The sequence below is a fragment of the Procambarus clarkii genome, chromosome 7 (genome assembly GCF_040958095.1).
Source record: "Procambarus clarkii isolate CNS0578487 chromosome 7, FALCON_Pclarkii_2.0, whole genome shotgun sequence".
NCBI classification, from domain to species: domain Eukaryota; kingdom Metazoa; phylum Arthropoda; class Malacostraca; order Decapoda; family Cambaridae; genus Procambarus; species Procambarus clarkii.
In genome coordinates this window covers 37,004,984-37,022,085 of record NC_091156.1, presented here as the reverse complement: position 1 = coordinate 37,022,085, position 17,102 = coordinate 37,004,984, and the positions used below count along the sequence as shown (strand labels likewise).

The following is a 17,102-nucleotide window of genomic DNA, read 5'->3' as shown; positions in this document are numbered from 1 at the left end:
TGTCGAGTACAAGCCATTGTGGTGGACAAAATACCAGTAGACCTACAAGTTCAAGGCCTGAGAGCAACAGCCAAATTCCTGAGAAATAGAGGAATAAAATTGGCAGATAATATTAAGTCTGATCACCTCACTGACTTCGGTCTCCTTGTAGGGACAGACTATTGTCATCGATTCATCGGTAGCCCTACTAAATATCAGGGCATACCCATGTTAAACTCTGCAGGAGGTAAATTACTCTCAGGCCCAGTATCAAGCCTGAGGAGACCTATGCCTGCAGATAAACAATACCAATAGAAATCTAAATTTGTCAGCTGATTATATTTCTCCAGTAGCATTATACTAAGGAGATGACAGCTGACTATAGTAACAGAGGTTGATGTTAGTATCATCATTTAAAGCTGAAGATGAGTTCATGAGGCCTCAGTGGCAAATCAGTGAACAGTAGCCTAAAACAGCTACAAGTCACTGCGACCAATGTCACTGAACCCACTGCAGTCTCAGAACCATACTTTACTTTAATGATGAGCTATTCAATCTTCTGAATCAATTAACTAAATTAAACCCCAATAAATTTGATGACTGATTTGATACATTTATTATTTAATCAAGATGTATTCCATGGGCCTCAGTGTTTATATATCAGTGACCAGTTACCTGAACAAACTTCAAGTTATATCTAATGTCACTGATCTCACTGCAGTCCCTGAATCATACTTGACTGTAATACTTGATCACATCCAGTCTTCTGGGTTAAATAATATGTAATAAGGCTTGAATATTAGCCTTTCAAGAGTTAACAGGGAAATGAAATTGCATTAGACTTCTAACCCCTGCAACTCTAGTACGGGACATCCGTCCTGTACGAACAGACGCACAAATGTGTGATTACTAACTACTAACATCAAATTAATCTAATAATTCGAAGGAGGAGTATCGGTGTTCGTCTGTTCTAAAGAGGACTTCGACCCGTGAGCAGCCCCCTGGGGAATTATGTCGGAAAATCTGACACCATTTAATAATCATACATACAGATAATAGCTGTATTGTATAAACAAGTTACCCATAGAAAACGTAACTTGTAGTGGAATTACCGTTTAAAGAAAACGGGATATCATCACCACATACTATTATAATTCACCACCTATTATGGTGGGAATTATTCTTAAATACATTAGTCTTTGGACTTTACCATCATAAACCATCTCATATAAATTAACTTAATTATCAATATTAAAGTAGAGTAAATGTGACCCTTCTATCAACTTCTGACATCTGGACAATGTAAGCCAGGCGTCAGTGAGGAAGACGCAGCCATGGTTGATACTAGACCAGAGGCTCACGGGAGCAAATACGGCTCCTGTTAATTTACTTGGACGTAGTGTTATGGAAACCAAAGGTGTACCATTTTCAACACGCTGTCAACAAATCAAGTTAAGTGTTCTTTCCGAAACCCAGTATCTTTCATTTATGGCCATTAATGTCATTATATAGGGTGACCCAGTTAGAGCACGTGGAAGCCTCAAACTAAAGGTAATTAAGCCAGGTCTTCATGTTCCATGTACAGTTTTGTCTGAAATACTTGTCATATATAGAATCTGGCTTTACAGCTAGCGCCCTTTTGACAGGTCAAGACGAGGAAGCAAAGACTTTGTGCACCAGTTACTGGGTGATGGAAGCTACCTCAAAGAGGATAATTTGGTGTCTACACCCTAGTTATACCTGGTGGACTAACCTGCTGTACTATAAGATAAGGAACCTTTTCAATGTATGTAGTTAATACTGTAGTTTAATTGGCTGCATATATATTAATAATATAAACCCCCCTAATGTGTAGAGGATAGATTTGTGAGATTAAGAGATTATTGCAGAAATACAGTCCACTTATCATTATACAAATTGCTATCGAAGTATATAAATTAACGTAAATATAAATTCATATAAATTAAATAAATATAAATCTCACAGGTCGGTTCCCACATACGGTCCTAGGCTGCTGTAAGTAAATTATATTCGAACTAACGGCGTTGCTGAGACGCTGAGAGAATTACCAAGCTGGGGACCAGAAGGTAAGAGGCGGAAGTGAGGCTACGGCCAGAAGTCCGGCAAATTTTCTGCACGCATAGGTGGGCAGGGCCGGTGGGGGAGTCACATACTGCAGGATTGAGCTTAGCAGTGTGGGCTGGGCCTTCTCCTCTCCCCCTTCGGTCCAAGGTCAAATGGTGGTGGCCGGTCTTGAGACATGACTACTAGAGCTCCCTAAGGGTGATATGTGATACCCTAGTGGAGGGAGCGAAGACCCATGGCGTGAGGTTATAGCATCAGTAGCACGATCCCCCGCTGTTTAACTGTAACCTCATGTAACAATATATATATATATATATATATATATATATATATATATATATATATATATATATATATATATATATATATATATATATATATATTGACACCTCACCTTTCGTTCATTAATAGTGTACATTGATTTTTCATTCTTCAATTGCACTTTCTTTTGTTTATTTATATTCAAAATTTATCTAAAAATCACACTTTTGATTAATTTGTATAAATATATCGAATCTATGCATTTAGATAGACAGGCTATCAGATATCGCAGGAACACAGATACATAAACAAAGGCAAATGCTCATACAGGGCAAGATATTTTGGCTTTAATAATTTTTTGTTAATAAGAAATAATAATACAATTTAGTACAAAATGGGCATTTGTCTTTTCTTTTATTTAATTACATTTGAGAGTCCGATACCAGTATTTTTACTCAGTCAATTGAACGATCGATCTAGTGTTGATCGATTGTTCAATAAATGCGCTCAATCGGGAGGGCGTTATTAATTTTGTTGTTGTTTGTTGACAGCGCCTCTGGTGGCCGTATACGCAGTGAGAGGTCAGACAGCCCGCCTGCCCTGTAACTTAACAACACCTCCTGAAGACCCCGTGATTGTGGTCCTTTGGTACAAGAACGGCACTAAGATTCCAGTCTTCAGGTGAGATGTTTTATATATATATATTTCTTCTTCGAGGATTTCTTCTTATTTTCTTCTTCGAGGATGTGGGTCCCTTTAATTAAACCAGTGGTGGTACCCTTTATATATATATATATATATATATATATATATATATATATATATATATATATATATATATATATATATATATATATATATATATATATATATATAATGAAGGTGAAAACATGGGGGATACATAAGGGATAAACATAGGGGCTGCAGAAGGCTTATTGGCCCATACGAGGCATCTCCTATCTAAACACAAAGATTAATCCAGTGTAATTGGCCTGTTATGTTGGACATTGTCTTCTGTGTCCAACACAGAAGACAGATGTCCAACATAACAGGCCAATTACACTGGATTAATCTTTGTGTTTAGATAGGAGATGCCTCGTATGGGCCAATAAGCCTTCTGCAGCCCCTATGTTTATCCCTTATGTATCCCCCCATGTTTTCACCTTCATTGTATTATCACCTGACCTAATGCGGGTATAAAATCAACTAATATATATATATATATATATATATATATATATATATATATATATATATATATATATATATATAATATATATAAATATATATATATATATATATATATATATATATATATATATATATATATATATATATATATATATATATATATATATATATATTTTATTAAATATGACCGAAAAAGTAAGATTAATAATTCTAACACGAATTTTCTCAATCTTTCGTACATTATGCTTCACTGTTGGAGGTAAATCAAAAATCACTTCTCCAAAATTCATTTTTATTTCTAGTCTGACGCGACACGGGCGCGTTTCGTAAAACTTATTACATTTTCAAAGACTTCACAAATACACAACTGATTAGAACTTGCATTTCCCTGATTTTATATCTACTTTTGAGTGAGGTGGGAAGGGTGATGTGGCATTACATTTGAGTGAGGTGGGAAGGATGATGTGGCATTAGAGGATATTAATAGGGTATTAAAAGTATCAACACAAGACAGAACACGAAACAATGGATATTGAATAGAAGTGTTTGTAGAAAGCCTATTGGTCCATATTTCTTGATGCTTCTATATTGGAGCGGAGTCTTGAGGTGGGTAGAATATAGTTGTGCAATAATTGGCTGTTGATTGCTGGTGTTGACTTCTTGATGTGTAGTGCCTCGCAAACGTCAAGCCGCCTGCTATCGCTGTATCTATCGATGATTTCTGTGTTGTTTACTAGGATTTCTCTGGCGATGGTTTGGTTATGGGAAGAGATTATATGTTCCTTAATGGAGCCCTGTTGTTTATGCATCGTTAAACGCCTAGAAAGAGATGTTGTTGTCTTGCCTATATACTGGGTTTTTTGGAGCTTACAGTCCCCAAGTGGGCATTTGAAGGCATAGACGACGTTAGTCTCTTTTAAAGCGTTCTGTTTCGTGTCTGGAGAGTTTCTCATGAGTAGGCTGGCCGTTTTTCTGGTTTTATAGTAAATCGTCAGTTGTATCCTCTGATTTTTGTCTGTAGGGATAACGTTTCTATTAACAATATCTTTCAGGACCCTTTCCCCTGTTTTTTGAGCTGTGGAAAAGAAGTTCCTGTAAAATAGTCTAATAGGGGGTATAGGTGTTGTGTTAGTTGTCTCTTCAGAGGTTGCATGGCTTTTCACTTTCCTTCTTATGATGTCTTCGATGAAACCATTGGAGAAGCCGTTATTGACTAGAACCTGCCTTACCCTACAGAGTTCTTCGTCGACTTGCTTCCATTCTGAGCTGTGGCTGAGAGCACGGTCGACGTATGCGTTAACAACACTCCTCTTGTACCTGTCAGGGCAGTCGCTGTTGGCATTTAGGCACATTCCTATGTTTGTTTCCTTTGTGTAGACTGCAGTGTGGAAACCTCCGCCCTTTTCCATGACTGTTACATCTAGAAAAGGCAGCTTCCCATCCTTTTCCGTCTCGTAAGTGAAACGCAGCACGGAACTCTGCTCAAATGCCTCCTTCAGCTCCTGCAGATGTCTGACATCAGGTACCTGTGTAAAAATGTCGTCAACATACCTGCAGTATATGGCCGGTTTCAAGTTCATGTCGACTAAGACTTTTTGCTCGATGGTACCCATGTAGAAGTTTGCAAACAGGACACCTAGGGGAGAACCCATAGCGACCCCATCTACTTGCTTATACATATGCCCATCCGGGCTCAAGAAGGGTGCCTCTTTAGTACAAGCTTGGAGTAGTTTCCTCAGAATACTTTCTGGCATGTCAAGAGGAGTACAGGCTGGATCACGATACACTCTGTCGGCTATCATTCCGATTGTCTCGTCCACAGGTACGTTGGTGTATATATATATATATATATATATATATATATATATATATATATATATATATATATATATATATATATATATACACCAATATATATCTATCTATCTATATATATATATATATATATATATATATATATATATATATATATATATATATATATATATATAGATAGATAGATATATATTGGTGTATACTGGCAGCAGGTTTTCTTTTAAACATGTTTTTGTTCTTATGTTCTTATGTTCTTAAATGGAATCAAGTCAGAGTGGGAAAATGTTGTAAGTGGAGTGCCTCAAGGCTCTGTCCTGGGACCTCTGTTGTTTATAATATATATAAATGATTTAGATTCAGGTTTGAGTAGCAACATTTGCAAATTTGCCGATGATACGAAAATTGGTAGGGAAATTAATTCGGAGGAGGACTCACTATCACTTCAAGTTGATCTAGATAGGGTTTTGAAATGGTCAAAGGATTGGCAGATGCAGTTTAATGCTGATAAATGTAAAGTTCTGAGGTTAGGTAATGATGATAGAGTTACAAGATACGAGCTAGATGGTGTTGTGATTGCGAAGTCGGATTGCGAAAGGGATCTGGGAGTTATGATTAGTAAGAATTTAAAACAAAAGGATCAATGCATAAATGTTCGTAATAAGGCAAATCGGACACTTGGATTTATTAATCGCAGCGTTAGTAACAAGACACCTGGTGTGGTTCTCAAGCTATATCTTGCTCTAGTTAGGCCCCATTTAGATTATGCAGTTCAGTTTTGGTCGCCATATTATAGAATGGATATAAATTCACTTGAACGTGTCCAGCGTAGGATGACTAAGTTAATTCCCCAAATTAGAAATCTTGCATATGAAGAAAGATTAACAAAGCTTAAGTTGCATTCACTGGAAAGGCGAAGAGTTAGGGGTGACGTTAGATTCAGGTTTGAGTAGCAACATTTGCAAATTTGCCGATGATACGAAAATCGGTAGGGAAATTAATTCGGAGGAGGACTCACTATCACTTCAAGTTGATCTAGATAGGGTTTTGAAATGGTCAAAGGATTGGCAGATGCAGTTTAATGCTGATAAATGTAAAGTTCTGAGGTTAGGTAATGATGATAGAGTTACAAGATACGAGCTAGATGGTGTTGTGATTGCGAAGTCGGATTGCGAAAGGGATCTGGGAGTTATGATTAGTAAGAATTTAAAACAAAAGGATCAATGCATAAATGTTCGTAATAAGGCAAATCGGACACTTGGATTTATTAATCGCAGCGTTAGTAACAAGACACCTGGTGTGGTTCTCAAGCTATATCTTGCTCTAGTTAGGCCCCATTTAGATTATGCAGTTCAGTTTTGGTCGCCATATTATAGAATGGATATAAATTCACTTGAACGTGTCCAGCGTAGGATGACTAAGTTAATTCCCCAAATTAGAAATCTTTCATATGAAGAAAGATTAACAAAGCTTAAGTTGCATTCACTGGAAAGGCGAAGAGTTAGGGGTGACATGATAGAGGTTTACAAGTGGATGAATGGACATAACCGGGGGGATATTAATAGGGTATTAAAAGTATCAACACAGGACAGAACACGAAACAATGGATATAAATTGGATAAGTTTAGATTTAGGAAAGACTTGGGTAAATACTGGTTCAGTAACAGGGTTGTTGATTTGTGGAACCAATTGCCGCGTAACATTGTGGAGGTGGGGTCCCTCGATTGTTTCAAGCACGGGTTGGACAAGTATATGAGTGGGATTGGGTGGTTATAGAATAGGAGCTGCCTCGTATGGGCCAATAGGCCTTCTGCAGTTACCTTTGTTCTTATGTTCTTACATGATAGAGGTTTACAAGTGGATGAATGGACATAACCGGGGGGATATTAATAGGGTATTAAAAGTATCAACACAGGACAGAACACGAAACAATGGATATAAATTGGATCAGTTTAGATTTAGGAAAGACTTGGGTAAATACTGGTTCAGTAACAGGGTTGTTGATTTGTGGAACCAATTGCCGCGTAACATTGTGGAGGTGGGGTCCCTCGATTGTTTCAAGCACGGGTTGGACAAGTATATGAGTGGGATTGGGTGGTTATAGAATAGGAGCTGCCTCGTATGGGCCAATAGGCCTTCTGCAGTTACCTTTGTTCTTATGTTCTTATGTATCATTGAATATGACCGCATATTCTGTATTTACTATTTTCTGATTTAGGGCTTCTATCCCTCTAACTATTTTCTTAGCATCAGGGCTTAGCTGAAATAGGAGCTCTCCAAAACTCATTTTCGTAATTTCCAGGTGAGGAAAAGAAGTGAATTACTATAGGATGTATTACACTTATTTATACAATTTACACAACGTTTTGAACCTCCCTGGTTCATTCTCAAGAGAAGAGATTTTTCAGGACTGGTTGATTTTATACCCGCACTGGGTCAGGTGATAAGACAATAAAGGTGAAAACATGGGGGGGATACATAAGGGATAAATGGGGGGTGAAACATAAGAACATAAGAATAGAGGTAGCTGCGGAAGGCCTGTTGGCCCATGTTGTAGCTCCTATCTACATACAAAGATTAATCAAGTGTAATTGGCTATATATATATATATATATATATATATATATATATATATATATATATATATATATATATATATATATATATATATATATATATATATATATATATTGGTGTATACTGGCAGCAGGTTTTCTTTCAAACATGTTTCATTGAATATGACCGCATATTCTGTATTTATTATTTTCTGGTTTAGGGCTTCTATCCCTCTAACTATTTTCTTAGCATCAGGGCTTAATTGAAATAGGAGTTCTCCAAAACTCATTTTCGTACTTTTAAGGTGAAGAAAAGAAGTGATTTACTATAGAGTGTATTACACTTTTTTGTTTAATTTGCACGACGTTTCGAACCTCCATGGTTCATTCTCAAGTGAACAGATCTTACAATACTAGTTGATTTTATACCCGCATTAGGTCAGGTGATAATACAATGAAGGTGAAAACATAGGGGGATACATAAGGGATAAACATAGGGGCTGCAGAAGGCTTATTGGCCCATACGAGGCATCTCCTATCCAAACACAAAGATTAATCCAGTGTAATTGGCCTGTTATGTTGGACATTGTCTTCTGTGTTGGCATCGATATGTTCTTGTCTTGTCCTTACTCTCATGGTGGGTAGAGTAAATAGTTCCGTGATTTGGGTGTTCATGGTAGGTCGCTCTATTCTTATGTGAATTGCCTCAAGAATTTGTAATCTTCTTGAATCTTGGGTTTTGTCTATTATGCAAGTATTCTTGTTCAACATTTCTCTTGTTAGAGTAATGTCATGGGCTTGTCTCATGTGATTCCTAGGGGCACCAGATTGAAGATGGCATGTCAAACGCCTCGTCAGCTTGGTCGACGTCATACCTATGTACTTACATTGAAGGTTACATCCTTCGTGGGGGCAAGTGTACATGTATACAACGCTTGACTGCTGTAGAGGGTTCTCCGTCGGCTTCGGGCTGTTTTTGATAAGGAGTTCGGAAGTCTTCTTGGTTTTGTAGAATATTATCAGGTTTATGTTTTGGTTAGGAGTAGTGCTTTTTACTCCTTTACGGATTATTTCTTTCATTATTCTTTCCTCTTTTATATGTTCACTGTGCATGGTTGATTTGTAATATAATTTTATTGGGGGTGTTGTGGTTTCTGTTCTAGGTTCTGAATTATACCAACGGTCCAAGTGTCTTCTTATAGCAGCGTTTATTTCCGCGTTGCTATATCCGTTGTTCACCAATACCTGAGTTACTCTTTCAAACTCTCTACTCACGTTGCTCCATTCAGAGCAGTGGGTAAGCGCTCGACGAATATAGTAGCCAACCCCCTATTCCCGTATCCCAAAAGAATTACGTACATTTCCCTTCAATAGATTGTGATGGACGAATTTCACTTATACCTAAACAATAAATCATAAGGTCCCACAAATTCCTCAAACCACATACATACATTCATACACGATATACACTTAGGTTTTGAGATGCTACATGTGGTCCTGATCGATTTTTGGCGCGATGCATATGCAGTTGACAATGCAATTTCCTCTTCCCCCTCGATGATGGATAAAGCAGTGGTCACACTGTTATAAAGTGGAAGTTCACCTGCATTCTACGATGTTATAAAGTGGTAGTTCACCTGCATTCCATGATGTTATGAAGTAGAAGCTCAGCTGCATTCCATGATGTTATGAAGCTGAAGTCAAATGTTGTACTGCCAATAATTTTTTTCATGTGCTTTCAATAAGATTTCAATAACCTTTTATTTTTTTTACCAATAAGCTATAGTGAAATTCTTCTTCCGATGTTCAAGTTGGTGGAGAGGTCAAAGCATCAATAACATTGCTATTGCCTCTCTTCAGATCACACACACACACACACACACACACACACACACACACACACACACACACACACACACACACACACACACACACACACACATGTTTTCAGGGCAAGTTTCGATGTTTCTGGGCTATTTGAAGCTGCCTATAACTCGTCACCAACCATTACCACCAACACCCAACAACCATTACCACAAACATCCAACAACCAGAGACATCAACAAACAACCACTACCAACAACCACAAATACAACCAACAACAACCATCAGCCACTACTACCAACAACTAACACCTGCACAAACAACCTCCATCATTCACTACCATCAACAACAACCAAACAACCACAATCAACAACAATCACAACCACCAACAACCACAACCACGATGAAACACAATTAACAACAACCACTGCCACCAACAACCACAATTACCAACAACAACCAACAACCACTACTACCAACAACAACCTCTACCACCAACAATCACAACCACCATCAATCACTACCACCAATATCCACCAACAACCACTACCACCAGCAAACACTACCACTAACAACCACTACCACTAACAACCAGTACCACCAAAAACCTCTACCACCAACAACCACTACCATCAACCAACAACCACCACCAACAACAACCACCACCAACAACCACCACCACAAACAACCACTACCATCAACTAACAACCACCAACAATCATTACCACTAACAACAACTACCACTAACAACCAATGAATGGACAAACAACAACTACTACCACAAACATCCAACAGCCACAGACATCAATCAACAAACAATAACAACAATCACAAATACCACCAACAACACCAACCATCAAACACTACTCTCAACAACAACCAAACAACCACAGCCACCAACAACCACAACCACCAACAACCACTAACACCAACAATCACTAACACCAACAACCACTAACACCAACAACCACTAACACCAACAATCATCAACAACAACGACCACTACCAACAACGACCACTACCACCACCAACGACCACTACCACCAACAATCATCAACAACAACGACCACTACCAACAACGACCACTACCACCACCAACGACCACTACCACCAACAACAACCACTACCACCAACAACTACTACCACCAGCAATCATCAACAACAACGACCACTACCAACAACGACCACTACCACCAATGACCACTACCATCAACGACCACTACCACCAACAACCACTACCACCAACAATCATCAACAACAACGACCACTACCAACAACGACCACTACCACCACCAACAACCACTGTCATCAACAACAACGACCACTACCACCAACAACTACTACCACCAACAATCATCAACAACAACAACCACTACCAGCAACGACCACTACCATCAACGACCACTACCATCAACGACCACTACCACCACCAACAACCACTACCACCAACGACCACTACCACCACCAACAACCACTACCACCAACGACCACTACCACCACCAACGACCACTACTACCAACGACCACTACCACCACCAACGACCACTACTACCAACGACCACTACCACCAACAACAACAACCACTACCATCAACGACCACTACCACCACCAACGACCACTACCACCACCAACGACCACTACCACCAACGACCACTACCACCACCAACAACCACTACCACCAACGACCACTACCACCACCAACGACCACAACCACCAACGACCACTACCACCACCAACGACCACTACTACCAACGACCACTACCACCAACGACCACTACCACCAACAACAACCACTACCATCAACAACCACTACCACCAACAATCATCAACAACAACGACCACTACCAACAACGACCACTACCACCACCAACATCCACTGTCATCAACAACAACGACCACTACCAACAACGACCACTACCACCAACGACCACTACCACCAACAATCATCAACAACAACGACCACTACCAACAACGACCACTACCAACAACGACCACTACCACCAACAACCACTACCACCAACAACCACTACCACCAACAACAACCACTACCACCAACGACCACTACCACCAACGACCACTACCAACACCAACGACCACTACTACCAACGACCACTACCACCAACGACAACTACCACCAGCGACCACTACCACCAACGACCACTACCACCAACGACCATTACCACCACCAACAACCACTACCAGCAACGACCATTACCACCACCAACAACCACTACCACCAACAACCACTACCACCAACGACCACTACCACCAACAGCCACTACCACCACCAACAACCACTACCAGCAACGACCACTACCACCACCAACAACCACTACCACGAACGACCACTACCACCAACGACCACTACCACCAACAATCATCAACAACAACAACCACTACCACCAACGACCACTACCACCAACGACCACTACCACCAACGACCACTACCACCAAGGACCACTACCACCACCAACGACCACTACCACCACCAACGACCACTACCACCAACGACCACTACCGCCAACGACCACTACCACCACCAACGACCACTACCACCACCAACGACCACTACCACCACCAACGACCACTACCACCACCAACTACCACTACCACCAACGACCACTACCACCAACGACCACTACCACCAAGAATCACTACCACCAAGAATCACTACCACCAACGACCACTACCACCAACGACCACTACCACCAAGGACCACTACCACCACCAACGACCACTACCACCACCAACGACCACTACCACCAACGACCACTACCACCAAGGACCACTACCACCACCAACGACCACTACCACCACCAACGACCACTACCACCAACGACCACTACCACCAACGACCACTACCACCAACGACCACTACCACCAACGACCACTACCACCTCCAACGACCACTACCACCAACGACCACCACCAACGATCACTACCACCACCAACGACCACTACCACCACCAACGACCACTACCACCAACGACCACTACCACCAACAACCACTACCACCAACGACCACTACCTCCAACGACCACTACCACCAACAACCACTACCACCAACGACCACTACCACCAACGACCACTACCACCACCAACGACCACTACCACCAACGACCACTACCACCAACGACCACTACCACCACCAACAACCACTATCACCAACGACCACTACCACCAACGACCACTACCACCAACGACCACTACCACCACCAACAACCACTACGACCAACGACCACTACCACCACCAACAACCACTACCACCACCAACAACCACTACCTCTACCAACAACCACTACCACCACCAACGACCACTACCACCAACAACCACTACCACCAACAACCACTACCACCAACAACCACTACCACCAACCACCATTACCACCATAACAAATAAATTAATTAATAATAATAAATAACTAAATAAATAAATAAAATTAAAATAAAATTAAAATAAAATAAAAATTAAATAAAATTAAAATTAAATAAAAATTAAATCAATAAAAAATTAATAAATAATAACTAAATAAATAAATAAATAACCTAACTACTAGCCTGAGGTGGTGGTGAACCCGCAGACCCGCAGACGATGGGTGGTGGTGAACCCGCAGACCCGCAGACGATGGGTGGTGGTGAACCCGCAGACCCGCAGACGATGGGTGGTGGTGAACCCGCAGACGATGGGTGGTGGTGAACCCGCAGACCCGCAGACGATGGGTGGTGGTGAACCCGCAGACCCGCAGACGATGGGTGGTGGTGAACCCGCAGACGATGGGTGGTGGTGAACTCGCAGACCCGTAGACGATGGGTGGTGGCGAACCCGCAGACGATGGGTGGTGGTGAACCCGCAGACGATGGGTGGTGGTGAACCCGCAGACGATGGGTGGTGGTGAACCCGCAGACCCGCAGACGATGGGTGGTGGTGAACCCGCAGACCCGCAGACGATTGGTGGTGGTGAACCCGCAGACGATTGGTGGTGGTGAACCCGCAGACGATGAGTGGTGGTGAACCCGCAGACCCGCAGACGATGGGCAGTGGTGAACCCGCAGACGATGGGTGGTGGTGAACCCGCAGACGATGGGTGGTGGCGAACCCGCAGACCCACGATCACAGTGAGGATTGGGAATGAACTTGTCGGGGAAAAGCGCCAAGCCGTCAGTCACACATTGCACTTATATCATCCCTATTATAGTACTTGGAGGGGATCAGGATTAGGGATGGAGGCCTGGTCGACGACCGGGCCGCGGGGACGCTAAGCCCCGGAAACACCTCAAGGTAACCTCAAGGGACGGTGGAAAGGAATGGTGCTCCCCAGCACTCTATTTGCTGCTATTTTTGGAGCCTTCTAGAGGCAACTGTTTCTCCCACGAGCCTTTTTGTTGTAGTATTAATGAAGTGCTACCATTGATATCACAATCATTATGATATGAACCCCGAGGCTTACAAAGCCTGTTTTTTGTGGGTCGGGTCTCACACCCAAAATTACCAAATGCGCTTTTAGCTGGTCAATGTATTGCCTCATATTCATTGCAGTTGTGTCTCTACGAAGGCTAAATTACGCCAAGAAGCTGTTGGCTTCATCCACCCAGCCTGGAGCAGATGGCAGCGGCGTTTCGTAACTTGAAACTCCTCGAATCCGCTCCATCAAAAGATTCGTCAGTGGGGAGGCTTCTGCCCGTGTTTGTTCGTGTCTCAAAATTTACTATTTTAACACCCTCCCATAATCGATGTTTTCTTATCGTATGGCGAGGAAGCTAATGATTCCGAAGACAATAATGCACAAAACAGTTTTGAGTAGTTGAGGCATCTTTAGATGAGGCATCTTCAGATGGTTAGAATATTGAAAACAGTTTCCGACCGTGTACTTGTAACATTAGAAGACAGGATGAGGGATATATAGTAAGCTTAGAAGAAATCTACTAAGGTAGAATATTCCTAGGATTTGTACGTGATGTGGATACATCCTGTCTTAAGATACAGTAACTAGAGAGGCCGGGGTAGTAGAGAGCGCGCGTAGATGGCTTAGGAAGCATACTGTAGAGCTGGGGTATCCAGAGGGTACAAAAGTAGCAGGGGTTGTAGGTACCACAGGATGTAGGGAGTCTTTGTGATCATTGGGAACACAAGGTGTTAAGATCCTGGACCACCACTAGTAACGTTACTATGATTGTGTGTGGTGATTTAGGTGTGGCTGTGTGTGGGGGGGGGGGAAGGGAGTGTTTGTGTGTGTGTGTGTGTGTGTGTGTGTTTTACTGCAATGACAACAATCTAATGTTGCTAGTATTAACTGTGGTGTTTAATAGGGGTGGTAGTATTGACTGGTGTCATCAGTGGTGCTTTCGTTGGTTAGTATTAACAGTGAGCCTAGTATTGATCGTGGTGTTAACAGTAGTGATTGACAGCCCTAGATTGTGTGCTTCGTTTCATGTATGTAGCATTTTTGTGATGAGTTTCATATTATCTCTGTGCTGGCTAAATAACAATGTCTGGATCTAGAGTCGGTTTGGATGATGACATCTTGTAAATTATTCTCAATTGCATAATTGATGGCCACTTTTAGGACATATAATTATGTTTGCAATGTTGAGCACCTACTATTCATGCTCCAGTAAGGGGAACGAGTGAGGCGCGGGGCATTAAGTAGGCAAGAAAGAAGTGAGGATCAGGAAGGAAGAAATTCCTATAGGAAGGTAAGAACAAGAAGAAGGGTACGGATGGGATGGGTGTAATAATGGGGTGTAAAATGGGTAATAATGGGGTTTAAGAATGAATTTCTTTCTTAAACGAAAAGAAAGAACGAAATAGGCAGAGAAAAGGTGGTGGGGGGGGTAGGTTCATGTCAGATCACGTTTGGTAGAAAGGTTAGAGTATTTAAGTACTGTGAAAGGGAAGAGTGAACAGCAATACAGTCGGGACTGAGGTTCATGTTGGGTAGGTTGTGTATCACAGCAGAGTCGACCAGACGGCGTCTGTGTAGAGTACAGAGGCAGGGAAGATTATTTTAGAAGAAGACCAATCAATAAGAAGTTAGAGTTCCTAACATGACAGAAGAGAGATACCAAACATGATAGAAAACAAACAGGGGCTACAAATTAGTTTCTTTAAAATGTCTTAGATCTATGTTCCGCCGACGTTCTCTGTCTTGCCTTGGGAATTGAGCCCCATACCTTCCGGTTGTGCCTTGCCTACGCAGGCCACTGCGCTATAGGTTAGGTGACTGCCATGGGGCTGTTTGATAACACCTGCGAATGTATCATTATATTACACAGTTATGACGTGTTTACAAGATATAAAAATACATTAAAGCGAATACACAATCTACACTATTATCATAACTGAATTTCACTACACCATCATACATGGTATACAAGTACACCGAGAGATGTATTCTACTCTGTCGGTGTATATTCACTGAGGTTTACTTTATTCCAGAACTTTATATAGGAATACAGTATACATGTTTATTGGCCTGTAAGTTGTCACCTCAGCCTTAACAACTCCCCTTCGGTTGAAATGCCTTAACAAAATATACGATACCAAACTCCAACTTCCAACAGTGATATATCAAGTGTCAACACCCTTCTCTTGGTCCCCTTCTGCAGTGTGGATTTTCGCTCACGAGGCCTCCAGGAGGCAGGAAGTGGGAGCACACGCCCGTCGGACGCGTTTGGGGGCCGCGCCACCTTCCAGGAGCAGCAAGGTGGGTGGAGCTGGGTCCTGGTGGTGCGGGAGGTGGAGTTCACTGACCAAGGAGAGTTTCGCTGCCGCCTCGACTTCCAGTCTTCGCCCACACACAACGGCAGAGTCCTACTTCGCGTGGTTGGTGAGTACTGATGTCTCGCCTGGAGTTAGCAGGGGAAAAAATATATATGTAGTTTGTCTTTTTTTTATGTATGTTTGTGTGTGTGTGTGTGTGTGTGTGTGTGTGTGTGTGTGTGTGTGTGTGTGTGTGTGTGTGTGTGTGTGTGTGTGTGTGTGTACTCATTTGTGTCTGCAGGATCGAACATTGAATCTAGGATTCCGCCTTTCTAGCCGTCGGTTGTTTACAGCAATGACTCCGGTCTTATTTCCCTATCATACCTAGTTTTAAAATTATGAAAAGTTTGCTTCCACAACCTGCTCCTTGAGCGCATTCCATTTTTCCACTACTCTCACGCTAAATGAAAATTTCCTAACATCTCTGTGATTCATCTGAATTTCCAGCTTCCATCCTTGTCTCCTCGTTCTGTTATTATTCCGTGTGAAAATTTCTTCTATTTTCACTCTATTGATTCCCCAGAGTATTTTTTATGTTCCTATCATATTCCATCTCCTTTCTTTTTTTTTAGTGTCTCCAGGTTCAGTTCCTTCAGACGCTCTTCAAACCTCATCCCTCGTAACTCAGGGACGAGC

The 17,102-nt window shown here is 41.7% G+C and overlaps 1 protein-coding gene across 1 annotated transcript in view; it reads left to right on the top strand.

The window, feature by feature from the left end:
- The window catches only part of LOC123761431 (synaptogenesis protein syg-2), a 125,133-nt gene that overhangs the window by 37,684 nt on the left and 70,347 nt on the right, over window positions 1-17,102 (top strand). The window contains exons 2-3 of the mRNA XM_069315482.1: window positions 2,877-3,006; window positions 16,313-16,533. Of these exons, the coding sequence (XP_069171583.1) occupies window positions 2,877-3,006; window positions 16,313-16,533 (351 nt within the window). The remainder of the gene's footprint in view (window positions 1-2,876; window positions 3,007-16,312; window positions 16,534-17,102) is intronic.